The sequence below is a fragment of the Camelina sativa genome, chromosome 16, assembly GCF_000633955.1.
Source record: "Camelina sativa cultivar DH55 chromosome 16, Cs, whole genome shotgun sequence".
In the NCBI taxonomy this organism is placed as follows: domain Eukaryota; kingdom Viridiplantae; phylum Streptophyta; class Magnoliopsida; order Brassicales; family Brassicaceae; genus Camelina; species Camelina sativa.
The window spans coordinates 3,519,057-3,535,912 of record NC_025700.1 but is presented as its reverse complement, the minus strand read 5'-3'; the positions used below and the strand labels follow the sequence as shown (position 1 = coordinate 3,535,912).

The 16,856-nt window shown below is 33.5% G+C and overlaps 3 protein-coding genes across 3 annotated transcripts; all 3 read left to right on the top strand.

The window, feature by feature from the left end:
• Window positions 9-5,855, top strand: LOC104749591 (26S proteasome non-ATPase regulatory subunit 1 homolog A). The gene is made up of 13 exons (XM_010471251.2): window positions 9-338; window positions 906-975; window positions 1,204-1,309; window positions 1,613-1,721; window positions 1,804-1,972; window positions 2,292-2,752; window positions 2,865-3,000; window positions 3,110-3,358; window positions 3,456-3,676; window positions 3,770-4,028; window positions 4,149-4,381; window positions 4,461-4,980; window positions 5,319-5,855. The coding sequence occupies exons 1-13, from the start codon at window positions 193-195 to the stop codon at window positions 5,652-5,654; spliced, it is 3,015 nt and encodes a 1,004-aa protein (XP_010469553.1). The 5' UTR covers window positions 9-192; the 3' UTR covers window positions 5,655-5,855.
• LOC104753305 (probable xyloglucan galactosyltransferase GT13) lies at window positions 6,464-7,903 on the top strand. Its single transcript, XM_010475576.2, has one exon. The coding sequence runs from the start codon at window positions 6,494-6,496 to the stop codon at window positions 7,901-7,903; it is 1,410 nt and encodes a 469-aa protein (XP_010473878.1). The 5' UTR covers window positions 6,464-6,493.
• Window positions 10,239-11,892, top strand: LOC104749590 (probable xyloglucan galactosyltransferase GT12). Its single transcript, XM_010471250.2, has one exon. The coding sequence runs from the start codon at window positions 10,239-10,241 to the stop codon at window positions 11,754-11,756; it is 1,518 nt and encodes a 505-aa protein (XP_010469552.1). The 3' UTR covers window positions 11,757-11,892.

Genomic DNA, 16,856 nt, shown 5'->3' with positions numbered 1-16,856 from the left:
TTCAAGTCCCTGAATATTTTCTTTTCACAAATCCCCTGCTTTTATTTTTTCTTTCGTCCCATAAACTCAAAAAACACTCCTTTCAAATCCAGTAGTTCGATTCAAGACGGGTCTCATCGAAAGTTCGATTCTTTCGTCATCTGATTTGCTTTCTGTTAGGGTTTTCAAATTTCGATTTAGTGTTCTTCATCAATGGCGACACCCATGGTTAGTTCAGCTGGAGGGTTACTAGCAATGCTCAACGAGCCTCATCCTGCTTTGAAGCTTCATGCCCTCTCTTATCTCAACAATTTGGTTGACCAATTCTGGCCCGAGATCTCCACTAGTGTTCCCATCATGTAAATTCTCTCTTAAACCCTATTTTTGTGGTTTCCGCTTTGAGATTTAGGGTTTTGTTTTCCAATTTGATCTGTTTTTGATTTCTGGGTTATTCGGGAGAAGATTATTGGATTTGGATTGCTTGAGCTCTCTTTGTGCTTAGGATTTATCGATTTGTGAATTAAAGTTCAAATATTTTGGTCGGCATGGATTGTGGCGATGTGAATTAATGGGTAGGATAAGAAAGGGAAGTGTTTTCTTAGGTATGACTAGCTTTAGCAAGTTCTGTAGTGGTCTTTGTAGATTATGAATGTGCAATTGATATTCTAGTTTAGCAACTAGCGGTTTTTTCTGTCATAAAGATCTAACTTCTTCCTGGACATGGTAATGCTCTTTCACTGATGTAATGTAAAGGCTTGGATTCCTTTTTGCTTCATCATCTTACTTGCTAGGGGTAGTACTTAAAGTTGTAGAGGCTGTCCTGGCACAATTCGTAGGTTTTATGATACTGTTACTTGCTAGATCTCTTTAATGATTTGTACTGCGTGATAGCTTGACTGAAGCGATATTTTTGTTTTTGTTTGCAGTGAGAGTTTATATGAAGATGAAGAATTTGATCAGCATCAAAGACAGCTTGCTGCGTTGCTGGTCTCTAAGGTGCGATTTAGCGATTTTTAAACTGAAGTGGTGTCTGGTTGTAGTTAATGTTTGATATATGTTGGTGGAGGAATGTGTAATTGTTGTTCTGAACACATTATGATTATTTTTTTCCTTATGAGCTGGTGGATAGTGGTAGAAGTTTGGGGCGGGACCTTTTTCTAATTACGTTATATGATTGTATTACAAGATATGTTTTTGTTGATGACCCTGGTTGTATTTTTACAGGTTTTCTATTACTTGGGCGAGCTTAATGATTCGTTGTCCTATGCCCTTGGAGCTGGGCCCTTATTTGATGTTTCGGAGGATTCTGATTATGTTCATACGCTTCTAGGTGAGAATTTTAAGAAGTTTGTTGCTGCGTTTACTCTCTTTATGCTGTTCTCTGTCTGTAGACTCTAGCTAGAGTAACTGTTGACTACAAATTGCTTATCATATTAACTTGACTCAATGCAAGAAAAGCATATGGAACTTGCACGACTTATTATCTTAAAAATAGTCTTGAAGTTTGCACATCCAGATATTGTTTTCTGCCTTTTTGAGTAGTATAATACTGGAAAATGATAGGATAAATGATTGATGACTATTCGAGTATAAATGAATGTATACTCATTAGATTCTTCTGTTATGTTTTCAGCCAAAGCAATAGATGAATATGCCAGTCTCAGATCAAAGGCAGTTGAGTCGAATGAGATGGTGGACATTGATCCCAGGCTAGAGGCGATTGTCGAAAGAATGCTTGGAAAGTATGGAATGCCTATGCATCTAATGCTCTGTCTTCTTAGTGCTTCAATTGTTCCTAGTTCTTACATGGTTTTCCATCTGCAGATGCATCAGTGATGGGAAGTATCAACAAGCCATGGGCATTGCGATTGAATGTCGGAGATTGGATAAGTTGGAAGAAGCTATCACTAAGAGTGATAATGTTCAGGGAACTTTATCATACTGCATCAATGTTTCTCATTCCTTTGTTAACCGCAGAGAGTATAGACATGAGGTGAGACTGATGTTCTCAGACCTGAGAAATTTGATGGTCTGATTCTATTGATTGATTAGAAGTTAAGAACGGTCTAGTTTTTGCCTCATCTGGAAGATATCGTGATCATTTAGTTTTTATGTTACATCTTCCAGTCTCATGTATGCTAGCGTCCTTTCTTTCTTAAGCTGTAACTGAAAGTCCTGTTTCTTCATTGATACCTATATAAGATGAGTCAATGCCGGGATGATAAAAGTTCCTTTTTGTTGGCCATGTAGTCTAGGCTGTTTAGTTTGCTTCATTTCAAAAGGTTATGACATATCCTTGTCTCTTCTTTCAGGTGCTTAGTTTACTTGTTAAAGTCTACCAGAAGCTGCCTTCTCCTGATTATTTGAGCATTTGTCAATGCCTCATGTTTTTGGATGAACCACAAGGTGTTGCAATCATATTGGAGAAGCTTCTTCGTTCGGCGAGCAAGGATGATGCTTTATTGGCATTGCAAATTGCGTTTGATCTTGTAGAGAACGAGCACCAGGCCTTTCTCTTGAGTGTTAGAGATGGCCTTCCTGCTCCCAAAACACGTCCTGTAGAAGCAACTCAGACTGTTGAAACTACTACTGCCCCATATGAGAATCCTTCGGGGGATGTTCAGATGGCGGATGAAACTCCAGCTCAGACAATTGTGCACGAGACAGATCCAGTTGATGCTACATATGCTGAGAGATTAACAAAGATCAAGGGAATTTTATCCGGAGAGACATCTATTCAGCTGACACTTCAGTTTCTTTACAGCCACAACAAGTAAGTGTCTGTTGAAGTTTTGAGATCTTGAAACAAGATACTTTATTTCTTCTAAAGTTGTTTATTCCAGGAAGTCCTGATTTGGCCCATTAATAATTTTGTCTTTCTGTAGATCGGACCTGCTGATACTGAAGACAATTAAACAGTCTGTAGAGATGCGAAACAGTGTATGCCACAGTGCTACAATATATGCTAATGCCATTATGCATGCTGGAACTACAGTGGACACTTTCCTTAGAGAGAATTTGGTAAATTATATATTTCCACTCTAATATTTCTGTATGTTTGAGTTTGACTGTCTGTGTGGGTTACTGTATTTAACTTTCTTTTCATTTTTTTTCTTATTTGAATTGACAGGATTGGCTAAGCAGGGCAACCAATTGGGCTAAATTTAGTGCTACAGCGGGATTAGGTGTTATTCACAGAGGTCACTTGCAACAGGGTAGGTCATTGATGGCTCCATACTTGCCTCAGGGAGGAGCAGGTGGTGGTGGTAGTCCTTATTCCGAAGGAGGTGCCTTATATGCTCTGGGCCTTATTCATGCTAATCATGGTGAAGGAATCAAGCAATTTCTACGTGATAGCCTACGCAGCACCAATGTTGAGGTGATTAATTAATATCTTACTTAAATATAGCCTCTTATTTTCCATGGCAGCCTCTTTGTTAAGAGAATTAATATATATTGGGAAAATATGGATACAGGTCATTCAACATGGAGCTTGCTTAGGTCTTGGTTTGTCAGCTCTCGGGACAGCTGATGAAGAGATATATGATGATGTCAAAAGCGTGCTTTATACTGACAGTGCAGTTGCTGGTGAAGCTGCTGGCATCAGCATGGGTTTATTATTGGTTGGAACTGCCACTGAAAAGGCAAGTGAGATGCTCGCTTATGCTCATGAGACACAGCATGAGAAGATAATCAGGTAATGTAAAGTCTTGAGGAAATTATGGTGAAGAGGGTGCATGGTATCTTGCCTTTGTTTTTTCACTAATCAGCATCTGGAATGCGTTTTTAGGGGATTGGCTCTAGGAATAGCTCTTACGGTATACGGAAGAGAAGAAGGAGCAGATACCTTAATTGAGCAGATGACTAGAGATCAGGATCCTATCATTCGTTACGGTGGGATGTATGCATTGGCATTGGCTTACAGTGGAACTGCAAACAACAAGGCAATTCGACAATTGCTGCACTTTGCTGTATCTGATGTCAGTGATGATGTTAGGAGAACCGCTGTTCTGGCACTTGGATTTGTCTTGTACTCTGATCCAGAGCAGGTCAGTTTCTGATGTTCCTTTACTTGCGACCACTAACTTCCATTTCTTTAGTGCTTCCATTATTTTTGTGTTCGCGTACCTTCCCTAATGGATTCTGATGATTTTTTTTTTAAACTGTAGACTCCCCGTATTGTATCTCTGCTTTCTGAGTCGTACAATCCACATGTTCGCTATGGTGCGGCTCTTGCAGTGGGTATTTCTTGTGCAGGCACTGGCCTCAGCGAAGCCATATCCTTGTTGGAGCCACTTACATCAGATGTTGTTGACTTTGTTCGTCAAGGTGCTTTGATTGCAATGGCCATGGTGATGGTTCAAATTAGTGAAGCAAGCGATTCTCGTGCTGGAGCATTTAGGTTAGTATTAATCTTTTTTCTTCAGCATTGGGAGGCAGAGAATATCTTGGGAGACTGAGAATTTTATTATGTTTTGTAGGCGCCAACTTGAGAAGATCATACTCGACAAGCACGAAGATACAATGAGCAAGATGGGAGCGATTTTGGCCTCTGGTATCCTCGATGCTGGTGGTAGGAACGTTACTATAAGACTGCTCTCTAAGACCAAACATGACAAAGTCACTGCTGTTATTGGCCTTGCGGTCTTCAGCCAGTTTTGGTACTGGTACCCACTGATCTATTTCATTAGTTTGGCCTTCTCACCAACCGCTTTCATTGGTTTGAACTACGACCTTAAAGTCCCAAAGTTTGAGTTCATGTCACATGCAAAACCATCTTTGTTTGAGTACCCAAAACCTACCACGGTTCCTACAGCCAATACCGCCGTCAAACTCCCAACTGCTGTTCTCTCAACCTCAGTTAAAGCCAAAGCTAGGGCTAAGAAAGACGCAGAGCAGAAAGCTATTGCTGAAAAAACATCCGGTGCCGAAAAGTCCGTCAGTGAAAGTGGATCTGGAAAAGGAAAAGCATCAACTGAGAAGGAAGGAGACTCTATGCAGGTAATGTTATCAATTTCTAGTCTCGTCTAGTAGCTTCTGTGATTGATTGCCTGATTAGTCTCATAATCACTAGACATCAGATGTTCTCTTCTTTTTGTGTGCACACGTTATACATTTTGAAGTATCAAGTTGATGAATTCTATAGGGTGGTTTAATCTAAGTCACGGTTTTAAGATCAGATTGGAATAGTTATGGTATTAGTTTCAGGTTTGTTTCAGATGTATTTTTTGGCTGTTCAGTTTATCGGGACTGAACATCCCTAGATTTCTGTCTCTTTCGTCTTTATTGTGTATTTGGACCAGCTGTGTTTTTAAAGTCTTGTCTCCGTGAACCGTCAGGTCGATAGCACAGCAACAGTCGAGAAGAAAGCTGCTGAGCCAGAGCCAGCGTTTGAGATTTTAGTGAACCCAGCTCGAGTAGTCCCAGCTCAAGAGAAATACATAAAGTTACTTGAAGACAGCAGATACGTACCAGTGAAGCTAGCGCCATCAGGTTTCGTTCTTCTCAAAGATTTGCGTCAACACGAGCCAGAGGTTCTCTCCCTGACCGATGCACCAACTTCAACAGCTTCTCCTGCAACCGGTGCAGCAGCTGCTGCACAAGGAACCACAGCCTCGGCTATGGCCGTAGATGACGAGCCACAACCTCCACAAGCCTTTGATTACGCTTCATAATTGTATTCTCTTTTTAAAATTAGTTGGAATTTGTTGTTGGTTTTATTGGTTTCTGTTGTAAGGCAAAAAGCAGAGAAAAAACAGATCTTTGAACTTTGATACTGCTTGTCATTTGCAATTGGTTTCAAGTTCAACTACGATCTTGTGTTAGGTACTTTTCGTTTTTATTACAATCTAAATTTTAGTGTCATTTTAATTTTATTTGGTTGACTTCAACTACGCGTGATCATATATTTATTTTCATCTAAAAAGATCTTCGAGGCCATGACAAACGCGCAAATTAATTTTCATATTAATACTATGGTCATATAATACATCCCAAGTATGTATGTAAACTAAATGGAGTAATTGCCAAGTCTCTATGGTCTTTCTTTAATTTTCTTTGTAAAAGTGTCTATGGTCTTTAAAAGCATTTGAGTTTTGTATCAAACGTGTTTCACTGCGTAATATAGCACTAATCATCTCAATAATTTATAATCCTTTAAAATATTAGGACAAGTGGAATGTGTCATTTTATATGACAGACTGACACATGCTGATGGTGTAATACTGTAATGCCTATATTTTAATTTAAAAACAAAAAAAATAGGAAAGTACATTAACTTATTTGTATTCTCTCCCTTTATCCATTAAATTGACTTTGCTAAGATCATAGCACTTATATTTAAAACAAACTGATACACAGAGATAACAAATTAAAAATTCCTATATCCACCAAGTAGAAGAATAATCTTTTATTTTTCTGTAATAATCAATTTGACTTGTTTTTTTATCGTATCTTCTTCATAAAGTAGTACACCTTTCTTTTCTCCATTTTTCTCTGTAATCAAAGTGAGACAATGGAAAAATTCAATCCAAAAATGAAAAAGGTTGTGAAGAAACGAGCTCCAAAGCTTTTGATAGAAATCTTACCTACACCTTTGTTCTCTATGCTCCTTTTGCTTCACATCAATCAAATCGCAACCATTCTCTTTCTTTCCGACAAATATAACCCAAATATCACTGTGAATGATAAACAAGGAGGAACAGACACTTGCACCGGAAGGTATGTGTATATCCACAGTCTTCCCAGCAGATTCAACGACGATCTGATCAAGAACTGTGAAGCATACATCGAATTACGCAATAAGTGTAAGTACCTTGTTAACTCTGGTTTTGGTCCACGGATCTTGGAGGACGATCATAACCATACCACTCGAGTTTTAACCATCGAAACTGATTCTTGGTACTCAACGAACCAATTCATGCTCGAGGTTATCTTCCGAGAGAAAATGAGACACTACGAGTGTTTGACCAATGATTCTTCCCTCTCTTCTGCTGTTTTCGTCCCGTTCTATGCTGGATTCGATGTGAGACGCTTTTGGGGATATAACGTGAAGCTCAGAGACGAACTTGCTGAAGATCTGGCTCGATGGCTTAGGGAGAGACCAGAGTGGAGAAAAATGGACGGAAGAGATCACTTCTTTGTCACGGGACGTGTTGGTAGGGATTTTAGAAGGGTTTCTGATCAAGATTCAGACTGGGGAAACAAACTGATGCGATTGCCTGAATTCGAGAACATAACGATGTTATCCATTGAGACAAATTCTTGGAGCAACGAGTTTGCGGTCCCTTATCCAACTTACTTCCATCCAAAGAGCCGAACCGAGGTTAAGAGATGGCAAAGGCAAGTGAAGATGACAAGAAGACGACACCTTTTCTCCTTTGCAGGAGCTAATCGGCCTGAATTGAAGGAATCTATAAGAGGAGAGATTATAAGACAGTGCCTTGCGTCACAAGGAAGATGCAAATTTCTTGATTGTGATACATCGAGTAAAGACTGTAGTGATCCGCTCAAGGTAATGGAGGTGTTTCAGGATTCGGTGTTCTGCTTACAACCACCAGGAGATACGCCTACTCGGAGATCGACATTTGATTCGATTTTAGCGGGTTGTATACCGGTTCTCTTTAGCCCGGATTCGGTTTATAACCAGTACAAGTGGTATTTTCCAAAGGACCATACAAAGTATTCGGTTTACATTTCGGAGAAAGATGTGAAAAATGGGAAGGTTAGTATTGATAATTTGTTGGCTGGTATTGGTGAAGAGAGGATTTTGAAGATGAGGAGTGAGGTTGAGAAGATTATACCAAAGATAATCTATACAAAATCGGGGGAGGTTGGACCGGAAAAGATTGAAGATGCGTTTGAAATTACAGTGGCTAGGGTTCTTAAGAGAGTTCAAGATGCCATGGATCTGACAACTACATAAATTTCTTAGGGGCAATATATATTAAAAATATTATAGAGTGCAAATCTACAGTATAGTGACTAACATGTATATGATATATGGACTTATTGTTTATTGGTTTTGAGTTAGAAGCGCATAGTCTAATATGATATCAAATCCCTGATGCCGGACAAAATGTCAATTCTGATTATATTTACTCGAACATACCAATATGCATATTTAGAAGAACTACCATCTCAAGGGTAGCGTCCTATATATGTGTGAAGAGTGCATTTGCATTAAATCTTTTTAAAATTAATTAACATGTATTAATTTAAAGGCCCGATTATTATTTTTATATGTAATTAGGGTGCATATTTGAAAAAATTGAACAAGGACCATAAAATGTAGGGAAATTGGCAGAAGTAACCAACAAAAAAACTTTAATTAATCCATTAACCATTCTAATCATCACCCTATAATATTTTTTATATTTTCTATAATAATGATAGTTTTGCTCATATGACATTATGAATAACTAAACACACCCTCTCTCACGTGCATCCCCTCCTCCTTTTCTTTTTTTTTCTTCCTTTATTTTTCTCATTTTTTTGTTTATCTCTTATTTGTTCATTTATACTTTACAATAAAATCTAGGGAAATTCTCATAAATCTATTTACACAAATTATTTGGAATTCACAATCTTATTTAAAAATAAACATTTTCTTTTATATTTTTATTTGATTTTTTTAATTGAACAACTTTAACTCAATAAGTAACTAAAATAATGTAATTATTTATTCTACTATCCTATATAGAATACAATAATATTCTATTACATTTTCTTAAAATATATATATTCTACTATTAATTTATTTTTCTTGTAACCTAATTTTAGTATGCTCTTAATTCGATAGTTTGGGTTCTCTATGTTGCATATAGTGTAATTTCTTCAGAAATTGTTAATTTCGGTATGTTAAATTTCATATGTTGTATATTTCTTATGAAACGGCTTGTTTCATAATTTTTTATTTCACTTCATACCATCATTACCAGTATTATCAATATATTTTAAGAAAAATGTTTCATTCTATACTATTTAGTTTTGTGCTATACTATTTTATTAAGGTGTTGTAAAAAAAATATTCTATATATTACATGTGCGTGTGTCCTTCACTGATATCATCTTTAGTCTTTTTATATTGGCCAATGGTTATTCACTTATTTTTCTCATATATATTTTGTGTTCCATGCGTTTAACTTGTTTGCTTGGTTGCCTATATTGTATCTCTTAGGGTATATTATCACCGCTACCACCACCACCATCACCACCACCACTGCAACGACCATAGTCATTGTTATCATTTTCGCCATCACTATTGTTTAACATCATTATGTCTTTAAAAATGAAAAAAAAATGAAAAAAAAAAGAAATAATGATGTCTTTAGATGTTTGAACAGAAGAATTAATGTCTAAGCAGAGACATTTCATATCCTCAAATTATGGGATGTTTTAAAATTTTATTTTAGAGACATTTTTATTAGTATGACCGATAATGAGTCTTAGAGCCGGTCATGCTCGAAGGGTACATTACAGATTACCAAATAGTACGGGAAGCACTCAATAGATTTAACATTGTTAATCTTTTGGTCTCACTTGACTTGTGACAATACATTTGGTACTACTTTATCAGATTACCAATTGGTAAGGTTAATCTTGGGGTACAGAGGCGAATTGAACCGTATTAGTTAAATACACTTTAGCTAAAAAATTCGCATCAAAGAAATTTAGCTAATTGTGCCAGTAAGGTAGAAAATTAACAGTTAATGGAAATGTTTTTCACAAACACAGTTTTCTTAATAAAAGATAGAAAAGCTTACCTTAACTAATTAATCAGAAAATTAAGAGGAGATTTATATTTCTTACCAAAACAATGAATTAACATTTGTACCCAAAGATTAATATCTTTTTGATACAAATTAAAAAGCTTGTATCGTTTACTTTTCTGTACCCAAAAAAAAAAGTTAATGTGAATCATATGTGAATATTTAGTATAAAAGTTTCCTAATAGTCATATTATTTTCTAATTATTATTTGTGGAGTACAGTTGGCTAAAAGAGTTGAGATATCTCCTTGACATATGTGAATCATCTTTGCGTGTCCAACATGGAAACTTTGTTTTCAAAAAGAGTAATGCATTTGAGTATAATCCTTTGAATTCAGTTCATCATATATGGTCAAATATCTATTACTTTGTTTGGAAATGTAATTAAAAAATATATATTAATTTTCCTTTTTCTTGAGATCACATATTTTTAATGTTAGATCTGATAAAAGTAATACCAAATGTATTGTCACAAGTAAAAAGAAAGAAGATGAAGAAACAAGTTCCAAAGCTTTGGGTTGTCATCTTAGCTGCGTTTGTGTTCTGTCTTTTCGTTCTGTTTCAAATCAATAAAATAGATTTGATCGAAACAAATCTCAAAATCATCACTCATCAAGTAAACAACTTCTTCATCTCTATCGCTGCTTCACATAATCAAACTCTAACTCGCACCATAAATGCGGATGAGAGAGATGGAATCAGAGCAAAACAGCCTAAGGAAGAAGAAGAAACAGATACTTGCGCCGGAAGGTACATTTATATGCACAATCTTCCAAGCAAATTCAACGACGACATTATCAAAGACTGTCGTCCACTCATCAAATGGTTCGATATGTGTCCATTCATGGTCAATTCCGGGCTCGGTCCACAGGTTTCGGAGTCCGATAACACCACAGCAAAAGTCTTAACCGTGAAAACCGGTTCTTGGTACTCAACGAACCAATTCTTGCTCGCGGTTATCTTCCGAGAGAGGATGAAACACTACGAGTGTTTGACCAACGACTCGTCTCTAGCCTCAGCGGTCTACGTCCCCTTCTACGCGGGGTTCGACGTGAGCCGTCATCTCTGGGGGTACAACATAACGGTGAGAGACGAATTAGGGATAAAGCTGGCTCAATGGCTAAGAGAGAAGCCCGAATGGGGAAATATGCACGGTCGAGATCACTTCTTTGTAACCGGACGGATAGCTTGGGATTTCAGGAGGGGTCGCGATGAAGATTCAGATTGGGGAAGCAATCTGATGCTGTTACCAGAATTCGCAAACATGACAATGTTAGGTATAGAAACAACTGCTTGGGCTAACGAGTTTGCGATTCCTTATCCGACTTATTTCCATCCAAAGAGCTTCACCCAGATTTGGAGATGGCAGAGGAACGTGAAGAGGGTGAAGAGGAAATATTTGTTTTCGTTTGTTGGAGGTCCAAGGCCTAATTTGGGTGGATCTATAAGAGGGAAGATCATAGAGCAGTGCCTTGCATCTCACGGTAAATGCAATTTTCTTAACTGTAATGTTAATGACTGCGATAATCCGGTTAAGATTATGGAGGTGTTTGAAAATTCGGTTTTCTGTTTACAACCTTCGGGAGATTCGTATACTCGGAGATCGATTTTTGATTCGATTTTGGCTGGTTGTATACCGGTTTTCTTTACCCCTGGTTCGGGTTATAACCAATATATTTGGTATTTCCCTAAGGATTATACCAAATACTCGGTTTACATACCGGAGAAAGAAATGAAAAATGGAACGGTTAGTCTCAAAAACGTCTTGGGTATGATTGATAAGGAGCGCATTACGAGGATGAGAAACGAGGTTGTGAAGATTATACCCAAGATAATATACACTAAACCGGGATTGGTTGGACCGGAGAAGATCAAAGATGCTTTTGACATTGCAGTGGATAAGATTCTTGATAGGGTAGCAATGGTTAAGATGATGATGGAAGAAGGGAAAGATCTTCAGAGTGAGTATTCACAAGTAAAGGATTTGAACAGACTCGAGGTTGTATGAAAAAAAATTGGTTAAGATATATTGAAAACTGCTTAAGACATTATAGTTTATGAATGCACCGTCAAGATTATAGCATGTTTAATCACATTTCAGATGCATTTTGTGATTGTAAGTACATTTCATCAAGTTTTTTTTTTTTTTGAAAGGATGCATACATTACAAGTTTACAACCTTCTAACTTTCTCGTTCCTATGGAGCAACCAAAAAAACGATATGAATAGTCTCTCGGAAAAATATATATAATTTAGAGACTATATAATAGTTGGATTTTGTTGTATAAATTAGAATGTTTTGAACTTACGACAAGACAATTTGACTTTTCGTTCTAAAGAATTTTGATAGCTTAATCATATATATAAATAGAAGATATGTAACTAAAACCATACATTCAAGGTTATATATACATGAAAAGTGAAATGAATAAGCATATCACACATATTGTGTCAAAATACATTAGCTAGGAATCAATTCAAGTATTCAACAAATAATATTCTCCACATTAGGAAACAAGTCAACAAAAAATATTATCCTTGGAACTCTAATTCACTATAATCTACATCAATTCATGAATGAAGGTTCAACCATTTGATTTTGACATCTAATTTCCCGGTTATCGAATTGTGTCTTTTGTGTTACTTGTGACATCATTTTTTTTTTTTTTTTGTTAATATACTAATATTGACATGATGAGTTTTGTGATTTGTAAAGTATGTGGAATTAAACTTTCACATGATTTTTTTTTTCATGCAAAAATCATTATTAATACTTAAGCTAAAATATGATTGGTCTTACAAAATGCTGACCTTAACCTATTACAACTCAATTTTAAAAATTCAAATGATTGACGTGAAGTTTTCGAAGGCTTGAAATCTGTATCACGAATATCCATCTAGTTATAACATAAAAATTAAAATAAAATGTTAATTCATACATGATTGGTTTTTCAATGGAATATCAACCAATCACATATACACTTTCTCATATTCTATTTATTATAGGTAATGTATCAAAAAAATTCTAAAATACATGTAATGAAAATAATATGAACTAAGAGTAAATAAATAAATAACATTCACATAAACCTGCAAATAAGTAAGACTACATTCATATAAACTTGTTTGGTTATTTTGACGTCAAAATAATCTCTACCATCTTCTTTATTTTTGCTAAAAAAGCTAAATTCAATTATTATAAATTAAATATTTGATTTTTTTGATATAATCAATAAATTGATATTTTGATATAACTATTTAATGATTAATACTCATTTTGTTGAAGTGATGTGTATATATCAACTCTGTGAATTCTACTTCGGACATATAGTTGATATAATAGTTTTTATTTCTTTCAAACGTAGTTTATGTTATTAAATGCAGTGACATTCATGTAATTGATGTTGTTAAGCTCTAAACCCTTAACCAGTTAGCAATTCGATTTAATTTACAATAAAACAATTTTCCATTAAATCTTTTATTAATTTCATGATTAAACTCCAAATTCATAAAAGTATAATTAAGCTCCAAATTCAGAAATCGATGATCTCGATTACAAAAAAAATTGTAAAAATTATTATTGTTTAAATAATTTTTTGTTGTCTCATGATTCTTTAAAACATTTTTTTCTGGTACCGAAGACCTACTTACATATATCAAGAAAAAAATTATTCAAAGATTCTCTGCATTTCATTATTTTTAGGAAATTTGCAATTCTCAAAGTCTTAATAAAGAACAATCATGGTAATTTCATAATCTAACAATATGGTAAAACAGTGGAAAAAAATTCAAGAATATATTAAATCTACACACGTGTCTCAATTTATCATCGAAAATATTTGCTTCTAAAATATTTTATTAACCTTTGATAGGAATTGGAATTTTAGTCTCTATCAACAAATCAATTATTTCGTACTGGTTATCCCCATTTGGACCAATTATTGTATTTTCTATTTTAAAGTACATATAAAAGTTTATCTTATTATATAATTTTTAGTTGTCAAAATTAGCTATCAACAGAATTGTAACACGTGTCAATTGTATCGATAAATATTTTTAAACAAAATAATGTAAAAGTTCTAAACCTATCCTAAAAAAGAAACAATATAAGTAAAAAAATATTATTTATATATTCATAAAAAACATTAAAAGTATTTTTAATTTATTAAATTATAAACATAATTCTGTGGGAAACTCTTTTTTTTAATATACATTAATTCAGAAAATGACTTAAATTTCTCTATCCTATTGAAAAATTGTTAATTTTATTTATAAAATTTGACCTTCTGATCTCATCAAATCTCGAGACATGTCAAAACTGTAATTAACATGATAGCCACATGTTCAACTAATTGATAAGGTTTTAACACATATTCCATAGTTTAAGCTCAATTTAAAAAGTGGTATTGAAAAGAGCTATATTTGAAATTCCTCCTTTTAAAAAAATTGTAAAACTGTAGCTAAATCTTATGGATGTTTCCTATAAATATAAGTCATATGTGATATTAGCTATAATATATTTTTTTGCCAAAAAATTAGATTTTATATATGAATACTTAACATATATTTTAGACTTCAAAGTCTAACTTTGTATGCTTAAATTTATGATTAAATTTTAAAGTATTATTTATATACAATTTGTAATAAAAGCTGCTAAATTTGTAATAAAAAGACATATATGAATTAACATGTATATCACAAAGATTAATCTAGGAACAATCTATTATTAAATTATTGAGCTATCCGATGTTACAATTTTTTCACATTCAATATAATCTCATTCACATAAGAATAAAAAAACTACATACACTAGAACTTCTATAAGTTAATACTCGGTAAATTAATAATCTCTATAAATTAATAAATTTCTCCGGTCCCAAGTTGTAAATAGTGTAATTTTGGATACTATTCGATAAAATAATAAATTAATAACTTTTTCAAAAATCCCATGTAAAAATATGGTCCCATCAATATCATAAATTAATAATCAAATAAATTAGTATATATATATATATATATCTTAGAAAATCTAGTGAAATATGAATCTATTGTTTTTTGTTTGTTCTTGAATTTACATTCTTGTTGGAGAGCATCTATAATCTTTCTGACTACATCAAAAACTTCTGGTGTTGTCTTCTCGAATCGCATCCAAAAATTGTAGGGAGTTCTTGACGCGATAATTGTTTCCTTATGTGTAACTGGTTCTAAAGGTACCGTCATATCTTCTTCGACTTCATCATCACCTTGAAAAATAGTAGCAGCAATTTCTTCTAAACTCTGAATTTCTGATAAAAAATCCTCTTCATAAATTAATATTTTATTAATTTATCGATAAATTAAAATCTCTATAAATTAATAAAATTTCATGGTCCCGACTTTATTAATTTATAGAGGTTCTACTGTATTTGAGAAGATATACGAATACTTAAACGAAAATTAATTATTTAATTTATAATATTTTTATATTAAAAGTAAAAAAAATATTATATTTTTCACATCATATGTGATATTGTTTTCTATTTTTTTTTCCTACATGGGTTAGAAAAAATTAATTTAGAAACCCGTCCTAATCTAGTTTACATAGAAAATTCAGCTGAATATTAATTATCCATATTTGAAATACTGTATCATGTTTAGAAATAGTTAATAACAAGATTTTGACATGTGTACTGTGAATGTTAATTATCTAGTCTTATTATATAAAGTTGGGTTTAAAAGTTAGTCATTAATAAGATTTTGACATGTGTCAAGTTATCAATCTGAGATTTTGACATGTGTAAATATTTAATAGTAATAAATTCAAAAAAAATATTTAATAGGAGAATTTGATTACAACAAAAAGAAAATATTTTGTTTTTAAAAATATTAATAAAGTAAAAAGCTAATTATAAAAAATTTCAGAATTTAGAAAAAAAACAAAGTTTTTTAAAATAATTATAAGGAGATTATATATATATATATATATATTGCATAAAATTCGAAATTATAATATTATTTACTTATTTTTAATTTTAAGTGATTAATTATTAAAAAAAAGGATTAAGGAAAATATATTTTTAATTATTAATTCTAAATTTTGTACTCACTTCTATATAATCAAAGATCGCCTCATATTTAAATATATATATTTTTTTTGTCAACAAAAGATTAGCTCAAATGAGCCAGTGAGGTGGGAAATTGTTTACAAACAAAACATGGTGCGAATAACCACGCGCTTGACGTGCCAGTGAATCCGCATTTAAATAATTTATTTAAAAACATTGATTTCAACTTTGTTTAATTGGGAATATATTTTAATGGAAAGGTAAATTTTTCTTATTTTCTTAAACCAAAATTTTCTACTATTTTCTCCCTTTTCAGTTGGGAATAGATAAGATTATTATGTTGACCAAAAAAAAATTAATATATGAGTCATCTTTTTCTAATACTGTATTTTAAAATTTATTGTAATATTTTTAAATTGTTTTAATTTATATTTTAATCTTTGAATGATTTGGGATTCATATATTAACATGCTTATAATTTTCTATTGTTTATTTAATTATGCCAACATAATTTTCTTTCAATTTCTCAACCTTAATTGGTGGTCATAACCTTTTTTTTTTGCAAACATAATTGTTACCATTATTCATCAACCTAATGAATTGATAAAATAGGCTAGTCAAACACAAGCGTACAACAAACATAGATATATAGATTTGAAAAAAAAAAATCGTTGTTGATAGATCTATAAGAGCTCAAAGACTCTGACACCCTGGTTTGCGGAAATGTTTAAAAGAATTGATTTAGCCACATACGTCATCAAAATGCACTTATTTTTTCAGTCAAGGGTCTTGAAAGAACTTCATGATGGGAGACCTTTCTGGAAGTGATTAACGAAATTGCGCGAGTGAGGACAAAACACAAGAAAATATCATTTGTTGATTTGTAAGGTCGGCAATCAAGTTTTTAAAGACTTCCAGACGTAACAAACCGGCCATCGAATATGGGTTGGTCCACAAGCCGGGAATAGATGTAGGGCCACTTGGGAAGGTGGGCCCATGGACTGAGAGTAGACATGGGCTCACTAAACAATGTGGCGGTTGAAGCGTTACAGAGACAGAGGCTA

What these genes read in the sequence shown, in the direction of transcription:
- LOC104749591 (XM_010471251.2), top strand. Translation starts at nt 193, where the DNA reads ATGGCGACACCCATGGTTAGTTCAGCTGGAGGGTTACTAGCAATGCTC. An exon ending in TGTACTCTGATCCAGAGCAG is followed by an intron (nt 4,029 to 4,148) that starts GTCAGTTTCTGA and finishes TTTAAACTGTAG; the next exon opens with ACTCCCCGTATTGTATCTCT. An exon ending in AGGAAGGAGACTCTATGCAG is followed by an intron (nt 4,981 to 5,318) that starts GTAATGTTATCA and finishes GTGAACCGTCAG; the next exon opens with GTCGATAGCACAGCAACAGT.
- LOC104753305 (XM_010475576.2), top strand. Translation starts at nt 6,494, where the DNA reads ATGGAAAAATTCAATCCAAAAATGAAAAAGGTTGTGAAGAAACGAGCT.
- LOC104749590 (XM_010471250.2), top strand. Translation starts at nt 10,239, where the DNA reads ATGAAGAAACAAGTTCCAAAGCTTTGGGTTGTCATCTTAGCTGCGTTT.